Genomic DNA, 17,817 nt, shown 5'->3' on the forward strand with positions numbered 1-17,817 from the left:
CTTTAAATAATTTTTTATGTTTCCATTTTCTTATTCTGAAGTTAACATAAAATTATATACAAGTGCATCAGATGGGGCGTGAATGACATAAACAATCTTCCAGACTACATGATACTATGCTTCCCAGCCTTCTTTAACACTGTTAATGTGATGACTTATGACATCTTTAAAGAACGGGACATCAAATGTCTTCCTCACCTCACAACTAATTATTCCTTTCATGTAGTTATTGTTACTTAAACTAATTAAAATGTTCACTTGATTAATATTACTTCACAGTCGTCTGATTTGTGCAAGTCATGCCTCCAAGAAGCAAAATGGTTTTACAACAAAGTCATCCACCATTCATTGAATTCCTAGAAAATGGATGGATCTCATCCTCAGGAGGGGTTCTTCTTACTCATTCCCACATCTTAGTCAGCCAATACCAAAACATCACAGATCTAGCATGACCCTTTGCGCTCTTCACTCACCATTTTTTTAGGCTTATCAATGATTTGGGAACATCAACGGTAATCTCAACTTATTTGTTTGCCACAACCCCATTAAGTAACCCCGCCAGATGAAACTTCATGTCTAACACTGTGCTTGTTGTTCTCCACAGGATGAGATAGAGAGGGGTGAAACCTCAAATTCAATCGTTAGCTACTTGCATGAAACTAGTCTTTCAGAAGAACATACCCATCAATACTATAGAGCTTTGATTGACAGAATGGCAGAACTTGAATAAATACCTAGTTATGAACTCCACATTCCCCAAATCTTTCATACAAGTTGTCTTTAACATGGATTGCTGAGTGCACATCCAATATGGAGATGGATCTACACGACACGACAATAGATCAAAGAACATAATAGAGTTGTTACTGTTTGATTTATTGTCGTGTGTGTATGTGACATGATGACGTTAAGAAAGTGCTCTGAGTTTAAGTTGATATCCAACGCACCTTAATTAATACAACAGATATCCCAAATAAAATCTACAAAAAAATAATAAAAACTAGCATCACTCGGTTTGACATGACATTGTAAATTACAGATTAATTATAAACTATTATATCTATTGCCCCCGCCCGTGCTATACATAATCTGTACAACAGCCCTTTCATAATAAAAAAGTATAATTATCCAGATATTTAATATTTATCAATAAAAAAAGTATAATTATTGATATTGCATGTGTATCCTGGCATGGTGGTAGGTAGATCAACGTGTTGCATGCAAAGGATGCAATCTAGATAACAGGTTCCAGTATCAATTTTTTTTTTTTTTTGACAGTAACTGATCAATTACATTAATAAGGAAGAATTGAATGCATCTTGGTACAGTGTGATGTGTGTGTGAACTAGCATAACTAGTAGCTGCCCTGGCCAGATTGTGAGCAATCACATTTGTCTGTCAGCCAGCAAACTTTACGGAAAAGCATGTGTAAGAAAAAAGGAGATTCCTACGATCAAAAGAGATGGCCCCGACCTCAGAAAAATCAGCAGGTCTGGCCTCCAAAACTAAATCCACTATTTACTTTACAGTATCAATTTTTGAGAACGCAAATTTTAACATTTTTCTCATGAGGACCTGGCGCACTGCATGCTGTCTCATTCTTCGACCACTGTTGCATATACTCTTCAACCTTGTGACTGAAGTAAGTAATGGTTGGATGCAGGGTTTGGTGTGGTTTCCTCATCCACATACAATTTTTTTACTTATTCAACAAGCACGGGTTCTGATCTGATGGTCCCTTTCTCACCATATAATTAATGATATTCATAAAATCAATACAGTACCTTGATATGTGTAATCAGGGACAGATTTAGCTATTTAGGGAGACACACAGCACACCTTTGTCCCCTCTTCAGAGACTTCCCATAAGCATACTATAATAATATTTATTGTGACTAATTATAATATAACTCAAAGTACACACATATATATATTAAATAATTATTTGTTAAAATTTAAATATTTTTAAAATAAAAAAATCCAGTCCCTCCATATTTCTAGATCCTTATCTTTAAATGATTAACCTCTAAATTAGAATATATATTTTTTTTACTTGAATACACTTTTGTGGTGGAGTTTGAACAAATATCTTCTATTCGTAGATTATTTTTTTATCTCATATATAGTTCCTTATAAATTTATTGAATTTTACTTTAGTTTTTTTTTCCAAAAAATGAGAAGATAATTTTTTTAATTAACTCATCATATAAAAATTATGGTTCAATTAAACCTTAGACCTAACATATTTGTTTGAGTTTTCATAAAAATTATTAAATTAATTAAAATATAAAGATAAAAGAAAAAAGGTATGCAAAACTAAGGATGTAACCTAAATTGGATTTCTAAAATAGGGAGACTAAATCATGGGAAAAAATAGAAAAACAAAATCATGGATAAGGAGATTAAAATTAGAATTTAACTCTTTAATTATAATATAATTATATATTAAAATATTTATTTATTATTTATTTTAATTATATAAGAAACATCTTATATAATGTACATTTATCATATTTACATGCCGACTTAAATATATCTTTACTTTCATTTTAGGCTTAAATATATGTTTTTAATCTTTTAAATTTAAAAATACTTTCAATTTTGATTCCTAAATTAAAATTTTATTGTTTTTAATCTCTCAAATTCATATACGTTGTTTCTAGTCCCTGAGAGTGAGAGTGAACTTGAGGGACTAAGAAAAATAATTTTTTAATCCTTCAAAATAAAGTTGAAAACTAAAAAAAATAATTTTTTATGAATTAAAAAGATTAAAAAGAATATATTTATATTCCAGGGACAAAGACTAAAAATATCCAACTAAAAATATATTTAAGACTTTATTTTATTAACCTGTAGATTTAATAAAATTACTCATGCCTGCCTTTATTGTTTTTGCTTGAGGTTCTGTGACTATATAAATGTAGAGAGAAAGAGTGTAGCGTACAACCCTAAGACCCTACGTCATGGCAAGCGATCTATTGAGCCTTCCCTACTGCTTGTCTACCACACAAATTCCACCTAGATCACATATTAGACATAGAATAAGTACTCTTTCCAATGACAAATTTCTCAATAGATCTTTGCAACAACTCAACTGTGCCGAGAGCAAACAAGATATCCAGTTAACTCAAAATGGAAATAGGTGTTCATCTAACTGAGCTAAGCACGCGCCCAATCTTTGGACCCATGAAATTGTCCAGTCCCTGGAAAATCATCTAGCGGTAATAACTTCATATTTCATTTTTCTTTTAGTTTAGTGTAGAACTTGTGCAGCAAGGCCAATAACCTAGGCAGATATATGATGTGAAAAATGTAATGTGTAAGAATTAGTGTGTTTGGTAACTCATCGCGTTTAACTTGATCCACGTCTCATAGAAAGCTACCATTAGTTGTTTCTGCGTATTTTCTTCTTTTTTGATGTAGTTTTTAATGTTAACACATGCCTATAGGATGTGAAAGCAAAACACCCTCTTAATTGTTTTCACGTCGAATATATTATTAAGTAATATGATTTAAGATCACCTAATAATATATCCGAATATACAGATAAGCTTTAACAGTTTAACAAGTCATAACTTACTAGTATAGGAAACTTCTTTAATTATATTACTCGTACTTAAATGTGAGGTGCAGATGTGTTTGAGAGTTTCAAAGATGAAGAAGGAAAATTCAAGGTTAAAATTAGCAACGATGTGCAAGGATTGTTAAGTCTCTATGAGGCATCATACTTGAGCTTTGAAGGAGAAACTGTTTGGGAGGCAAAGGCATTTTCAAGAACACATCTCATGAACTTAATGAAAGAAGGGATAGAGAGTACTGAAGTGGCAGAACAAGTTAGGCATGTGTTGGAGGGGCTTCCCTTTCACCAAAGCTTTCAGAGACTAGATGCATACGGCGATATTTTGACATATACAATAAAAAGGAACAACATAATCCCTCTTTGTTAGAGCTGGCAAAGCTAGATTTCAACATGGTTCAATCATTATACCAAAAGGAACTACAAGAACTGTCAAGGTATGAGGAAATAGAAAAGAAAAAGAATAACCATACATTATTAAAAGAAATGATGATCTGCAAAAAATCAGCACCCAATCCTGATTAACATTTCTTTTCAATAGCTTTAATAAGAAGTTTAGTCGTACATAATTTTAAAAATGTTTTAAAAAAATAAAATCAATCTTTTTAAAAACTAGCATAACTTAATTGAGGAGGAATTCAGATAAAGGATGGCTGGTTGAGTTAGCTTTTACTTTTTATGCAATTCTCTTAAATTATATTTAATTAACTTCTTCCAATGTGTTGTTATTTAGGTGGTGGGAGGATATTGGCATAGGAAGCAAACTGAATCACTTTGCCCGAGACAGATATGTGGAATCCTTCTTTTGGTCTGTAGGAATGATCCCTGAACCTGAATTCACTAGCTGTCGTCAAGAACTCACTAAAGCGGTGCAGCTAATCACAATTCACAAGTGTAGATGATGTGTATGATACCTACGGTACTCTCGCTGAATTGGAGCTTTTCACAGAAGCATTTGAGAGGTTTGTTCAACCATATGAAAATGATCATTTAATTAGTTTTTACTTTAAAAAGTATTGTTTCTATAATTTCTTACTCTAAGTTATTATAAATTTTTAAAGAGTATTGACAAGTCACTATCAGTGTATTAAACATTTCTCTAATTTTTTTATATGTGTGCATCAGATGGGACGTGGATGTCATTAACACTCTTCCAGACGACATGATATTGTGCTTCCTAGCCGTCTATAACACTGTTAATGAGTTGGATTATAACATCTTCAAAGAGGGGGGCATAAAATGACTACCTTACCTCAGAAAATCTGTATGTAATGCAACACGACTGATTATTCATTTTCTATTTTATTTAGGGTGAATCTGGAGTATTCTAGCTTTCGTGAGAACCTAAAGATTAATCTCTTAAAATACATAGATTCATCTAACGGATTAACATTTTCAAACATATGTTTTTTCCGTACTTACGTACCAATGATGGAACTCCTAAACACATACTTAATCCATCTTCTGTATATCTTTACTGACACTAAAATGTTCACTTGATTACTTTACATGCATGCAGTGGTCCGATTTGTGCAAGGCATACCTCCATGAAGCAAAATGGTTTCACAACAACAAAGTGATTCCACCATTCAACGAGTTCCTCAAAAATGGATAGATCTCGTCCGGAGGTGGGGTTGTTCTCGCTCATTGCTACTTCTTATAGTCTGCCAAGACCAAGACGTCACGGAGCAAGCACTTCATTCTTTAGCTAACTACCATGACTTCTTGCGCCCTGCAATGATCATTTTAAGGCTTTGCGATGATTTAGGAACATCAACGGTATTCTCAACTTTGTTTTCCACAATCCCATTATATATGTAAAGTGAAAGGATCCCATTTCATGGAGAAATTATTAGTAGGTCTTGGACCACCACTTACGCATGATTCCAACCAATCTATATACGCGTATTTAAGTTTTTAATTTAAGAAAAAGGAATGAATAACGCTTCATTACATGTCATGTGCAGATTGGGTTGAGGACCATGAATCAAGTGATTGTCCAAAACTATCTAACAATTTCTCAACTTCATGACTAACATTGTGCGTATTGTACTCTATAGGACGAGATGAAGATGGGTGAAATCTCAACTTCAATTGCAAGCTACATGCACGAAAACGGTCTTTCAGAAGAAAAAGTCCATCAATACTTCAAGACTTTGATTGATAAAGAATGGCAGTACTTAAATAAAGGCCAAGTTATGGGCTCTACACTCTCCAAATCTGTCATACAAGTTGCGATTGACCTTGGTCGAACGGCTCGATATACATACCAATGTGGAGATGGCATTGGAAGACAAGACGGTATAACAAAGAGGAGAATGAAGTTGTGGCTCGTAGATCCTGTTGAAGTTAATGAGGCTTCATGATGTCTATGTCTACCAATTATATTTAGTGGAGAAGATATATTAAATAATGTTAAGAATTAAATATGTTGGAGATGTTTAATATATAATTAATTTTTATTTTGATTTCTTAATAAAAAAATTTAGACCGTAAAAATTTAAAATAAAACTTTTAATTTATCATACTCATAACAACGAAAAAAACTATGAAAAATTTAAAATAAAAATTAAATATATATTAAAGACCTAAAAGTTATTTAAGACTAATATTAATAGAATAGTTAATAGATATAGTCAAGTCTCTTTATATTTGTAACTGTGACTCTATATTTGTTATGATTATCTAAGAGTCTTCTATCAATCTATAAATACTACTCTTGATGGTATTGCAGAATTTAAGTAAGAAAAAAGCAATCAAAATAGAGACTTATTCAAACTCAAACACAGTTTTTTCACTTTTTTTTATTGGCTAATATAGTTAGTTTTTTTGTTATTAAAAGAAATTTGAATTCATAATTTTTTTTAACTATTAAATTAATCTTATAACTCTTAAATATACTTTCTCACTATCAAAAGAGAGAAATCTAGAGATAGAAAAATAAAAAAATATAATAAATGATATAATATATAAGAAAAAAATATAAATAAAATATGAAATGTTGTTAGGATATTTACAGAGTTGGAGTGTTCAAATGTAATTAGCCTTATTTTAGTGACCTAACTAGCTTTCATTTTCCCTTTCTTGTGTTACTATGTAGTATGAACTAACAAGTTCAAGTAATTGACCAAATTTGCCGTTGGATCCTTTACTTTTCCGCTGGGTTCTTAATTTCTTATGGACCAATACTCGTGTGGACTGTTATTTCCTGTACCTGCAAGTCGTTTCCTGCATCTTTTTTGGATTTATTTTTATCTTTTGGATTGGTTATTCCAGAAATTAAAAAAATATATATTCGAAAATGTAATTTTACATTTCAGATTAATCGTTCTAAAAGTCATAAAAAAGTGTAGGAAATAACTTGAGAGGTGCAGGAAGCAATCACCGCTCATGTGATGCCGTCTTCTGGGTTGGTCTCGGTCTCGGTCTCATGACTCGTGCACGGCTTCAATTCTTAGTTTTATTATTTCCAATATTTATATTTTATAAAGATACTTTGACAATCAATGATGCAAAGTCGATATGTCCGAGTGGTTAAGGAGACAGACTCGAAATCTGTTGGGCTTTGCCTGCGCAGGTTCGAATCCTGCTGTCGACGGTTTTTGCCTCTTCTCTACAAATTCACTTTATTCTCTATTTCTTTCTATCACCATATTATATATCTTTTTTTTTTATCCGCCATATTATATATCTTATCTCATACTTCTATTCTATTCCTATATCTTTTTCATAATCGTGGAAAAAAAAAAACTTATATAAACGTCTCAAGCTGAAATGCTACACTTCACAATTATACTATAAGAACTTTTATGGTTTACTCGCTCACCACAAGTGAGTTTTCTGTCCTCTAACTTTTCAAGAGATATCGGTGTAGCATACCTTTTGCCAATCCCTTAGTTCATTATCGGATGAAATACTTGTCCGTCAACTATCAATTGACGTGATATCCTTACGTCTCTACAATCTAATTCAATCATGAAAAATATAATGCTATATATAATGTTATTCAAAATTCTTTAATGTGAATTACTAACAGAAAAGGATGCAACAACACATTGAGAATGTTTATCCTTATATTCATGGCCACCCGCACATATTATTTCATTCAAAGTTTATATGGCATGCAAATTATTTGTTGACAAAAATGATAACTTTTTATTGTGGAATATACCAAGTTGAATTAAATAGATAGGGCATTCATTATCACGGTTGGGATACAATCTGCAAAATGAATGTTAAAAGTGATTCGTGATACGTAATTGTTATTGATTTATATAAATTTTAAGATATGAAGGGAATCAAACAACACTAGTTATCCCGTTAAATATATTATTTCACCACATAAAAACACAATAATACCTATCACCATTCTGTGAATTAAAAGTGATTATATCAGAGGAGAATCAATTCAAGAAGGTTTTAGTTGAATCAAGTTTTTTTTTTATTGTGAAATATTTATTTTTATTGCGTGTGATTGCAACAAATACTGATATGCATACTAATTCGTTAGATATAAAAATCGTACATGTACATACTGAGGTGGTGGTGTTCTTTGTTTTTTCACGGAATTTAATCAATAAGAAGTTAAAACTCTCTCCATATTATTTATTATTTTTTTTATCTAAAATCTTAATTCTTTAAAAGAAATAAATTTTAACTAATTTTTGTCAATGATCAAATTCATATAATATACAAATGATTTCATCTTAACTCCATATATTAATAAGTTGTATTTAATCACTTATTTTTCATATTATTTATTGTTATTTGTAACTCTCGAGATTAATTTTATTAAAAGGTTGTGGGACGTTAAAAATTCTATGAATTCTATATTTTAGTTTAACTAATGATTGAATTGAAACAATTAACCTATAGAATGGAAAAGTATTTATCTGAGCCGTTATAGTTAGTGAATTGATAAAGTCTTAAGTTAACTCTTACGTGGACATTTTGAATATTTAAAAACAATGACACCACGGAGGACTGTATAGTGGGACCACCTTCAGTTATCCTAAAGTCGCTGGTTCGAATCCGGCAGGTCGGATTCGTTTTGTCTCATGGACCATGTTGTCCTTTTTTCCTTCCCAATATTAACATCAAATTTGATTTCCATTAAAACACACAACAAAAATCACAAGAGGTCCCATCTGGACCCCTAACTGCAATGGGTTGATCATCTGTGTACATGCTACAATTCACGAGTTATCATTATCACCTTCTACTCGGAAAGATAATTATTTGGCCCTAGCCTGTACATTTTTCACATTGATGATGACTACTCATAAAACTAAAGTTTTGGGTGGTCCTTTTTATATGCATTTGGATACGTACTAAGAAATATTAGCAGTACCTTAAAAAATTAAATTGCTCAGTAGTATTTGAAAACTGCCCATTGAGGAAACATTAATATTTGAGCCAGTCATTAAATGTAAGAACCTATGATACTATGGTACGTTAACGTTATTATCAGCCTAACCTTGTATGCATACAAGATTTAAAAAATGGGTAACGGTGACATTATGATTTTGTCGCATTTGTTGATATTGAGACAAATCACAGGCAAATACAATCCATTCAGTTTCAATTGTGATCACAAGAAATTAAAAAAACTTCGATGTTGCAATACAAATCAAAATTGCAAGACTATTTTTTAAAACCTTGTATGCATATGATTTGAGGCAAAGATGCCTAATAATCTGAAATTTTTTATTATTAGAACTACTAGGTGATAATAAGAGAGAGATTTCCATACAACCTCTTACAAGTTATACCTAAAGCTTTCAGCAGAAACAAGTTAAAGCTGCATAAAAGGGAAACAAGAGCTAAGAGACAAATTTGTCTCATACAAGAAGGACAGCGTACACATTTTTTTTTTTCTCCCTTTTGCCTTTCATGTGATCCAACTTTATAGAGCTCCATTACAAAGTTGCCAACAACAATAATTCTCATAATGCAGCCGTTTTCTCTAGTTGTCTTTTGCAGATCAAGTTCAACCCCTTTCACAAAGAGATGAAATTCCTCTGCCTCTCCTCTTTGGACCACACTGAATTAAGCAATTACAATTTGCAACCCCATCTTCATGGTAGGTCCAAACTTGCCTCTCATGAAGTGTGTTTAAGACAGGCTTGCATCCATACCGATATGATGATCCCTCAATATTTCACAGGGGACCCAAGCTGTCGCAAACACACAGCTGTTTCCTTTCCACGTGAGAACTAACATACCTTCTTCTCTTTTCATCCCCCACCCACTAGCATGCTCATCTAGCAAACCTTTTACTTCCCTAACAGTTTCATCACAAAAAGGAACACTGAGGTAGCCCACATTTTTCATTCTTTGGGACATTTGCACCCCAGATTCCAACCTCTCAATTCTTTGGTGCCCTTCGTAGCCTATGATGTTCTCAATCTTCTGGCCTATGTCGGATTCAAACTCTGACCTCTGACAACTATCTTTTGGCAAAAAAGTCTCCAATGCATCAAAGGGTATCCATAGATGGTTGAAACATGTGGTTATTCTTGATGTGAGACTTGAAGCACTAAGATCACAATCCTCATCAACCAAGAGCACAATCCTGGGGTTAAGGCCTTTGATTAGATTCAAAAAAGCATCCCTAAGGGAAAAACTTTGGCAGCTAATTCCCTTTCTATCATCAGACAAATAACGTAGCCAGTTTTGGCAATTTATGACCAAAGCTTCATCTTCCCTAAGGTTTAGCATGGTAGGATTTAAGAGACTTAACATTGCTTCAAAGTGAAAGCTAGTCGATTCATCGCTCAATTCCGCAGGTGTTAATGGTCCTTCTGTGTTTCCTATAACATTGAATTCAAAAGGGACATCTCTGAACTTAGCAAAATTCCCTAAACGCAATCCAACTTCGTGTATTGAAATATTGACCAAGGGGGGTACATGTGGTCTACAAGATGGAACCGTGATTCTAAGTGAAGGGGGTCCTTCTGGCCTTTTTGCTAACCCATCTATAAAAGTAGGCCATTGCATGCAATGAGTTATGCTAAAATCTACAATATGTACCCTTTGGAACCCCGTTATTGCTTTGTAAATTTCATTGTTGGACGCACAATACCCAAACCTATGCCAAGGAATTAGATCCACATACCCGGCAAGCTCGGTCACGCTCATCAACCTCCTTTGGATTGTGTTGCTTCCTTTGAAACTCATGGCAGTGGGGCAAATTCTTGAAGCCCTAGAGATTAAGGCCCTTAGAAACCACGAGGTGAGCCTTTGGTTAGTGTCTCCAACAGGGGAAGCAACGTTGTTGAGCACCCACATGACTTGTTGAGCCAAGGTGATGTCGTTGCTCTCCAAAGCACTGGCGCAGTGGAGCAATAGCTTCTCAATACAAGCCCCATCGAGGCTTCCGAGGCACCCTTTGAGTGCTCCCGAGAGAGGGTTGTTGTGGGGTGTGTTGAAGAGAGCGGTGTTAGGGTTTTGAAAGGAAATGGACGTCGTGCCCTTTAGCTCGGCTTTCATGTGGCTTTGTGAGGACGTGACCTGCATGGGAGTGTTAAAGTAGTGAGAAATGATGGGAAACGGTGGAGGGAGAAGAAGTGGTTGAAGAGTAGATAGGGTTTTATGGTATTTGCTTGATTAAGGTGTGGTGTGTAACTAGTGAGTTCAGGAATGGAAAAGGTAGAGAGGCAAAGTGGAGGCAAGGTTTGATAGCTACTTACTTTGTGTGAATCTTAACATATTTATAGCAAAGGAAGGGCATGGCATCGAAGGGTTACATCAAGAAATATACATATATATGTAGAAAACTAATATATATATATATATATATATATAAAGCGTATAATTGTGTCTAGTTTTGAACCTTGTTTTTAGCATACGCTGGATGGAATCCAGCACCTGTAGATTTTAGCATGTGATTTTCAAATAATCTTTTCTGCTAAACTAGTGGCATGATTGGTGAATTATGAGGGGCACCAGTGGCAAAAAGTCACTTGAGGATGGGAGAGGTAGTCAAACTTTGGCTCTAGTAATATAAAGTTCACAGAAGAATTTTCAGCTACGTCTCTTCTTCAGAATATATATTGTTGTATCTTTCGTTCCCCTTTTGGATAAAAATAGGAGAAGTAATGCCGCATGCATTAGTAAGTTTGGAGTGATCAGGAGATCGTGTAAACCTAATTTGGCTGCATCTTCATTTTATTTTAATTAGCTTTATTTGTTTTGTAGTAATGATTACGTTCATTATAACTTAAAATAAAACACAGGGTGAGGAATAGGTTAAAAGGGGTGTACTAGCCGGCCCACTTGTCGAATTCGTTTTCATGGAATGGCTACTTTAAAGAAGAACCCAAATATTTTAATGCAACAAATCTGAATTTCCTTTTGCCTTCATTCCCTGACTCTTACATAATCCACATATTTAATATACTACGTGTATTAAATATAACTGAATTGTGCCATGAGATGCCAAAACTAAAGACATACCAGAACTCTTACTATAAGGACATAGTATTATTATTTCGGTCACTTTTATGTACCGTTCTTTCTCCATTTTTATTCCCCATCGATTCTACTCCTCTTTTTCTTTGAAGATATCCACTACTTGTAATTGTAATAAGTATGCTAAGAACACTTAACTACACTGTGTACGTAATTATTCCGGATTTTGTTCTCTTGCATAATATTACAATCTTTACAATCAGTCAGTTTTAGTATGTCATAACTTTGAGATCAGTAAGCTTCATCAAAGACAGAGGATTTTGTTTTTTCAAACCATTTTAGTGAAAACGCATTTAGAAGAGAGAGAGGGTAGTGGAGTTTAGAAACAAGTATGGTTTTAAGTTTTTTTTTAAAAAATTGAAGATGGATAAAATTTATTAACACATAAAAATAGGAAAACATATGTTTTTAGTCCTTATATTTTTATCAAATTTTGTTTTTAGTTTTCAAATTTTCATATCTTCTAATTTACTATCTAAACTTTTTTAAAAAAATGTTTAGTTCTTTCTTACAAAAATTTTCTAACAATATTAACTTGTGTTCTAAGGGTGTTATTTTGTGTCCAGCATAACAAACAATGTGTTTTTTTTTTCTTTTTGAAAAAATAATTAAAATGACATGGAAAATTGATTTTTTTAAGAGAATTTATTAGAATATCTCCCTCAAACACATTAAATCTTAACGTTCAAAAGTTACATCTGCACGTAGGAACTCTGGCTCTAAATTCAGAACTCGTTTTTCACAACCAAAATGAAAGGAATGTCCACATGGAAAAAAGTTGTTGTTGAAAGTGAGAATTGACAATCTATACTAATATACAAAGGAGATATAATTTTGTACAACTGTGTTTGGTCTTCATATTTTTTAGACCATTTAATCCTTATTCTTTCTAATATTAAAGTAATAATAATAATTAATCATATTTAATTATCTAGATTAAAATTAATCCACTAATTAAAATTAGGTAATCACACACTAACCATTCTCTACTTTCATTGGATAATTTACCTTTAAATTATTTCTTAAATTTTAAATTTTTCTTTTAACTTACATTAATTTTTCACTACTTTTGTATTTTTAAATTTTTTTTATTTTATCATTTTTTATTAATTGTATTTAACTTCTATTTTTTTATTATTTAAAAAATTTAGAGAGGCACTCCGTGCCTCTCTTCTCCTAGTTATATATAATGGGAGAATATTTTAGAGATGCAAAAATTGGAAAGATGCAAAAAAAAATGTTTATAACCATTTAATACAGTGGTGTGTTGGGTTGATAGTATTACGTATTATATTTATAATGGTGATACTTATGGTGCCACTTTGATTTATATAAAAATATTTTTTATGGTGGCACTTTGTTACTTAACCATTTTGCAAAAAAAATAAAAATCCTTGTAATCCAAACATTTGCTCCCTAAAACAAATAATACCTTCACCTAGCTATTATAAATTCAACATACACAGAGAATATAAGTTAACACTATTAGTGAAAATTTTATGGAAAATAACTAAAAATAATTTTTTTGTAAAGGTTAAAAATTAAATTCGAAGTTATGCAAGTTTAAGGACTAAAAGTAAGATTCGATGAAAATATAAGAAATAAAACCATATTTGTTAAACCATATAAAAAATAAAACCATATAAGAAAATAACTAAACTTGTTAAAAAGTTAGCAATAAACACATGCATACCATACCCAATTCAACAAAAAGAGAGAGAGAGAGAGAAACTCTTTTACGTACAATTCTTCTCATATCAGGGCGAAAGTTTTTTTTATCATGAGATTCATCATAATTTTTTTTTAATTTCCTTCCTAATCTCTGTACCAAATCACCAAACTTTTGGAATTTCTCCTCTCTTCTCTCCTCCTCCCCTTTCTCTCCTTCCTTAATGTTTTCATTTGTGTTAATTGGAGTAGACAGTTTAATCGCGTGCTGCGCCTGCGTACACAACACAAGTTTGAGCTCAAGACACTTGCCAAACTCACAGGGCCTGTAATTCCATTGGGCTTTCAGCTTAGCTACACGGTACACCACATAAAATAGAAAATTTCACTTAGTTAAAAAAAACTCTGCCAAAATATAAAAAGATCTACTCTTAATTAATTAAATAATTAGAGACATTTTAATTGTACATAATAAAAATAAGAATAAATTGTGTAATTTTTAATAGTGTAAATTTTTATTATATTTTTATTTAATCGTAAACTAATATTAATAGTATAAAAAACTAATATGAATAATACTTTTTTATAATAACTATGTAGAGATAGAGTAATTTTTTTATGAAAAAAAAGGTTATACACTTACATTGTTATTCAATTATAAAGCACGGTTTGCATCACTTTTAAGGAAGTGATTGTAGAAGACAACAATTTGTGATTATTAATATATAGTTATTAAACGCTTATATATATATATATAATTAAATAATTGCATAAATTAAAATTACTTTATTATATTCTATTGATAGATCATATTAGTATAAAATTATAACAGTCATATTTAATTTGATTTAAACTTTAATATAATAGTATAAAATAATATTTTAAAGACAATAAGATATATTAAAACTTAAATAAAATAAAATATATTATAAAATATATCTTAATTTATATTATTGTTTACATATATACTTCTTTCGGACTGAAATATAAGAAGAATAAAATTAATTTACATTAATTAAAAAATAAATTAATATCTTTTAATTTTAATAGTCTCAATTATGAAATTAATTCATTTCCTAAAATACCTTTACATTTAAAGGCACGTGATAAAATACAATTTTAAAAATAAAACTCTAATAAAAAATAAAAGATATTTTGGATATGGTACTCTCAATAAGGAAAAAGTTAGTTAATAATTTCTTTTATTTTAATTCATCATACACGGATTATTTTTTGCTTATATTTTAATTCGGGAGAAGTAATATTAGGTTAAAAAATTGGGTTAATCAAGTCATTTCTCATATAGTTTGAATCCAGATCAAATTGAGTTTAAATAAATTACTCAATTAAATTTTTGGTTCGAGTGGGGATAAAAATAATAAAACTAATATTTGTGAAATCTGGTTTGGTCCGACCGGATGGACGGGTTCAACCGGGACCCAGTGGTATAACCGAATCAATTTTGCTATTGGACCACTCATGTATGTGACCCAGGATGACTTGGTCAAACCTGACAACTCGGGCGGTTTTAAAAATTCGGAGTGGGTTATGCATGTTAAAAATAAATTGTCATGCTTGAGAACGATGTCGTTTTGAATCAACCTTAAAATCTCAGTCACTTCTCTTCTTCACGCTTAACGATTTGAGATTTTCTTCCCTTTTCTTCATCTTCACACTTGACTCAACCACCACCACATTGCAAGCCGTCGTCGTTGCCACCGTTGCACTATGAGGGAACTCGTTGCGCCAACCTTGTCGCCAATAACGTGGACAGAGATGTCAACGACTTGGGAGGGGTCGAACTTCGACGTCATTGTGAAGTGGTGATGATCGAAAAGGAAGAGGAAGAGGCACAACAGGAAGAGACACACCACAACAGGAATAGAGGGTTATATATATTGGGGATTAGGGTTTTTGATTATTCTCAAACTACTAAAAGCTTATATTTGGGCCTAATATGACCAGATCCACATACTTGCTTTTGTACTCCTTTTATTGCTTCATGTACTTTCCATTCTGCATTATGAAATGGGCTAATTGCATTTCGTAATGGACTTTTCATTATATAATTGGAAGTGCATAAAACAATAATGGAAGTGCAAAATGTTTATCCACACTCTTTTTGTTTATTGGAAAACTGAGCTTCTTTGTTTATTGAAAAATGGACTTGTGTTTTAATTTAGGTAGTTGTTATTTACACTCTCTTTATTACTAATACACTTCACTTGTGTTATCAACTTTAATACTTCAATTGTTATTTTGGATTTTAGAATATGAAATTATGGATGAATTTTTCTTAATCAAATAATGTTAGTTATATACTTATATATATATATATATATATATATGAATTTTTTAAATATAGACCGAATCAAAATGGGCCAATTACTCACCTGTTGATTAGAACACTCACTCACTATCTTGATCGGGTCAATAACCGGACCAAGATTTTACAACTATAAGTTTGATTTATCCCTTATATCTCTCCCGTGAACTAATTTGAAATAATTTTTTCCAGAAGAATTTGAAATAATTTTAAGATGACTTTCAAAATAATAAAGTAATTATTATAAAAATTAATAAGTTTTTCACAATTATTTGTGATAGAAGGATAATATAAAAACATTTGCAATATATATTTTTTTACCTGATTTTACAATATTTTTAAGGCATTTGCAATATTATTTATTCTTTCCATTTTTTAATATATATATATATATATATATATATATATATATATATATATATATATATATATATATATATATATATATATATATATATATATATATATATATATATATATAGAAAAGTAGTTTGACTGAATAAATAATATGCAATGAACAACCTGACTCACAGTTTGAAGTTTCAACTTCCAGACTTTTTAATCTTATCCAAACCATGAACAAAAAAGAATGGGTAAAATAGTGAGAGATTAAATGCTTTTCTCTGAATTTCCTATTTTAAGCAATCCCCACAAAATGTTTACAGTTACTAACAAGTGCATGAGAGATTTCATTGTAAAGTGATGATAAGGTTGAATATTTCCTCACTACACAAGTTTGTTTGAAGACTTAACGATATAACCACCCATAAATAGAGTTCCACAATCCACACGTACCAATAAAACTACTACTCACTCAAAAAACCTAATCATGTAATCCACATTCCAACTTTTTCAAGATGAAGTGTTTTACCCCATTACAATCTCGCATAAGTTGTCGTGTCAAGCTAGCTTCGCCATCCAACGACAACAACCACTGCACCACAGTTCATTTCTTTGCCAATTCACGACCCCTCAAATGCGGCAAATCATGGTGGCAACCGACCCTTCCAATCATTAGGGAGGACCACGTTGTTGGCGTGGTTGATGATCACCAAAATAACGTTGTTGATCAGAAACCAAACAAGAAATCTTTGGTTGCAATTTTCCCTCCCACCATTGACTACTTGAGTTTCGATTTCTCAAATAACAATGTCATTAGAGTAAATGGATATGAAGTGTCCTAACACTACGGGATCATAATTTACCATATATAATTTTCACAAAAGAAATAATTAGGCTACAATAAAGTTATATATATATATATATATATTTCCAACAAAATTATCTATTTTATGTGATATTTATTTAAAAGACACATTAATGATAATTTTTTAATAATTGATTATTAATGTAATTTTTTTTACTGGAGAATTTTTATTATTATTAGTTTTGTTGTTTATCCTATTTTTCTTTTCTATATATACTTTTCAGAAATAGGCCGGGAAAATCCAAGCGAATTCTAATGGTGGCACCGTTCTCCTTCTCCATGTTTTGAGTTTTGGTTATTCTAATAATAGTTGTATTTCGTTTACTATGCACTTTTTGTGGATCTTGCATTTTGATTGTACATATTCAATATTCAATATTTCGCCCCCACGTGTGCTTTGATTTAGATCAAAACACCATAGCAAGAGGAGGGTAGTTTCATGGATTTATTAAATAGGTTATTTGGAAAGGGATCTTTGCGTTTGGCGCCTGGTTCTTGGAATTAATTTATCCATTACTGTACAAGTTTGTTTGTACCAATAAGAAAATCTTATACGATATCAAAATA

The 17,817-nt window shown here is 31.6% G+C and overlaps 2 protein-coding genes, 1 non-coding gene and 1 pseudogene across 5 annotated transcripts in view; 3 read left to right on the forward strand and 1 right to left on the reverse strand.

Moving 5' to 3' along the window:
* LOC106795651 (isoprene synthase, chloroplastic) overlaps nt 1-1,978 on the forward strand; it is a 3,856-nt gene extending 1,878 nt beyond the window's left edge. Inside the window, exons 3-4 of one of the 3 annotated variants that reach the window (XR_005887998.1) lie at nt 280-512; nt 605-1,265. Coding sequence is in view for 1 of the 3 variants with exons in the window: in XM_041008459.1 (XP_040864393.1) it covers nt 280-352 (73 nt within the window). In the remaining 2 variants the exon portion in view is untranslated. The other 2 variants (XR_005887999.1, XM_041008459.1) reach the window with 2 other exon arrangements.
* A 985-nt stretch (nt 1,979-2,963) lies between these two features.
* On the forward strand, nt 2,964-6,009 carry LOC100775660 (isoprene synthase, chloroplastic-like; annotated as a pseudogene).
* Nucleotides 6,010-7,093: 1,084 nt separating this feature from the next.
* TRNAS-CGA (transfer RNA serine (anticodon CGA)) lies at nt 7,094-7,175 on the forward strand. The gene has a single exon. It is a non-coding gene; the product is annotated as a tRNA-Ser (tRNA).
* A 2,078-nt stretch (nt 7,176-9,253) lies between these two features.
* Nucleotides 9,254-11,295, reverse strand: LOC100802093 (scarecrow-like protein 32). The gene has a single exon (XM_003543325.5). It carries the CDS (start codon nt 11,093-11,095, stop codon nt 9,692-9,694), a length of 1,404 nt encoding a protein of 467 aa, XP_003543373.2. The 5' UTR covers nt 11,096-11,295; the 3' UTR covers nt 9,254-9,691.
* Nucleotides 11,296-17,817: the final 6,522 nt, after the last annotated feature.

Source organism: Glycine max, chromosome 13 (assembly GCF_000004515.6).
Source record: "Glycine max cultivar Williams 82 chromosome 13, Glycine_max_v4.0, whole genome shotgun sequence".
NCBI lineage: Eukaryota > Viridiplantae > Streptophyta > Magnoliopsida > Fabales > Fabaceae > Glycine > Glycine max.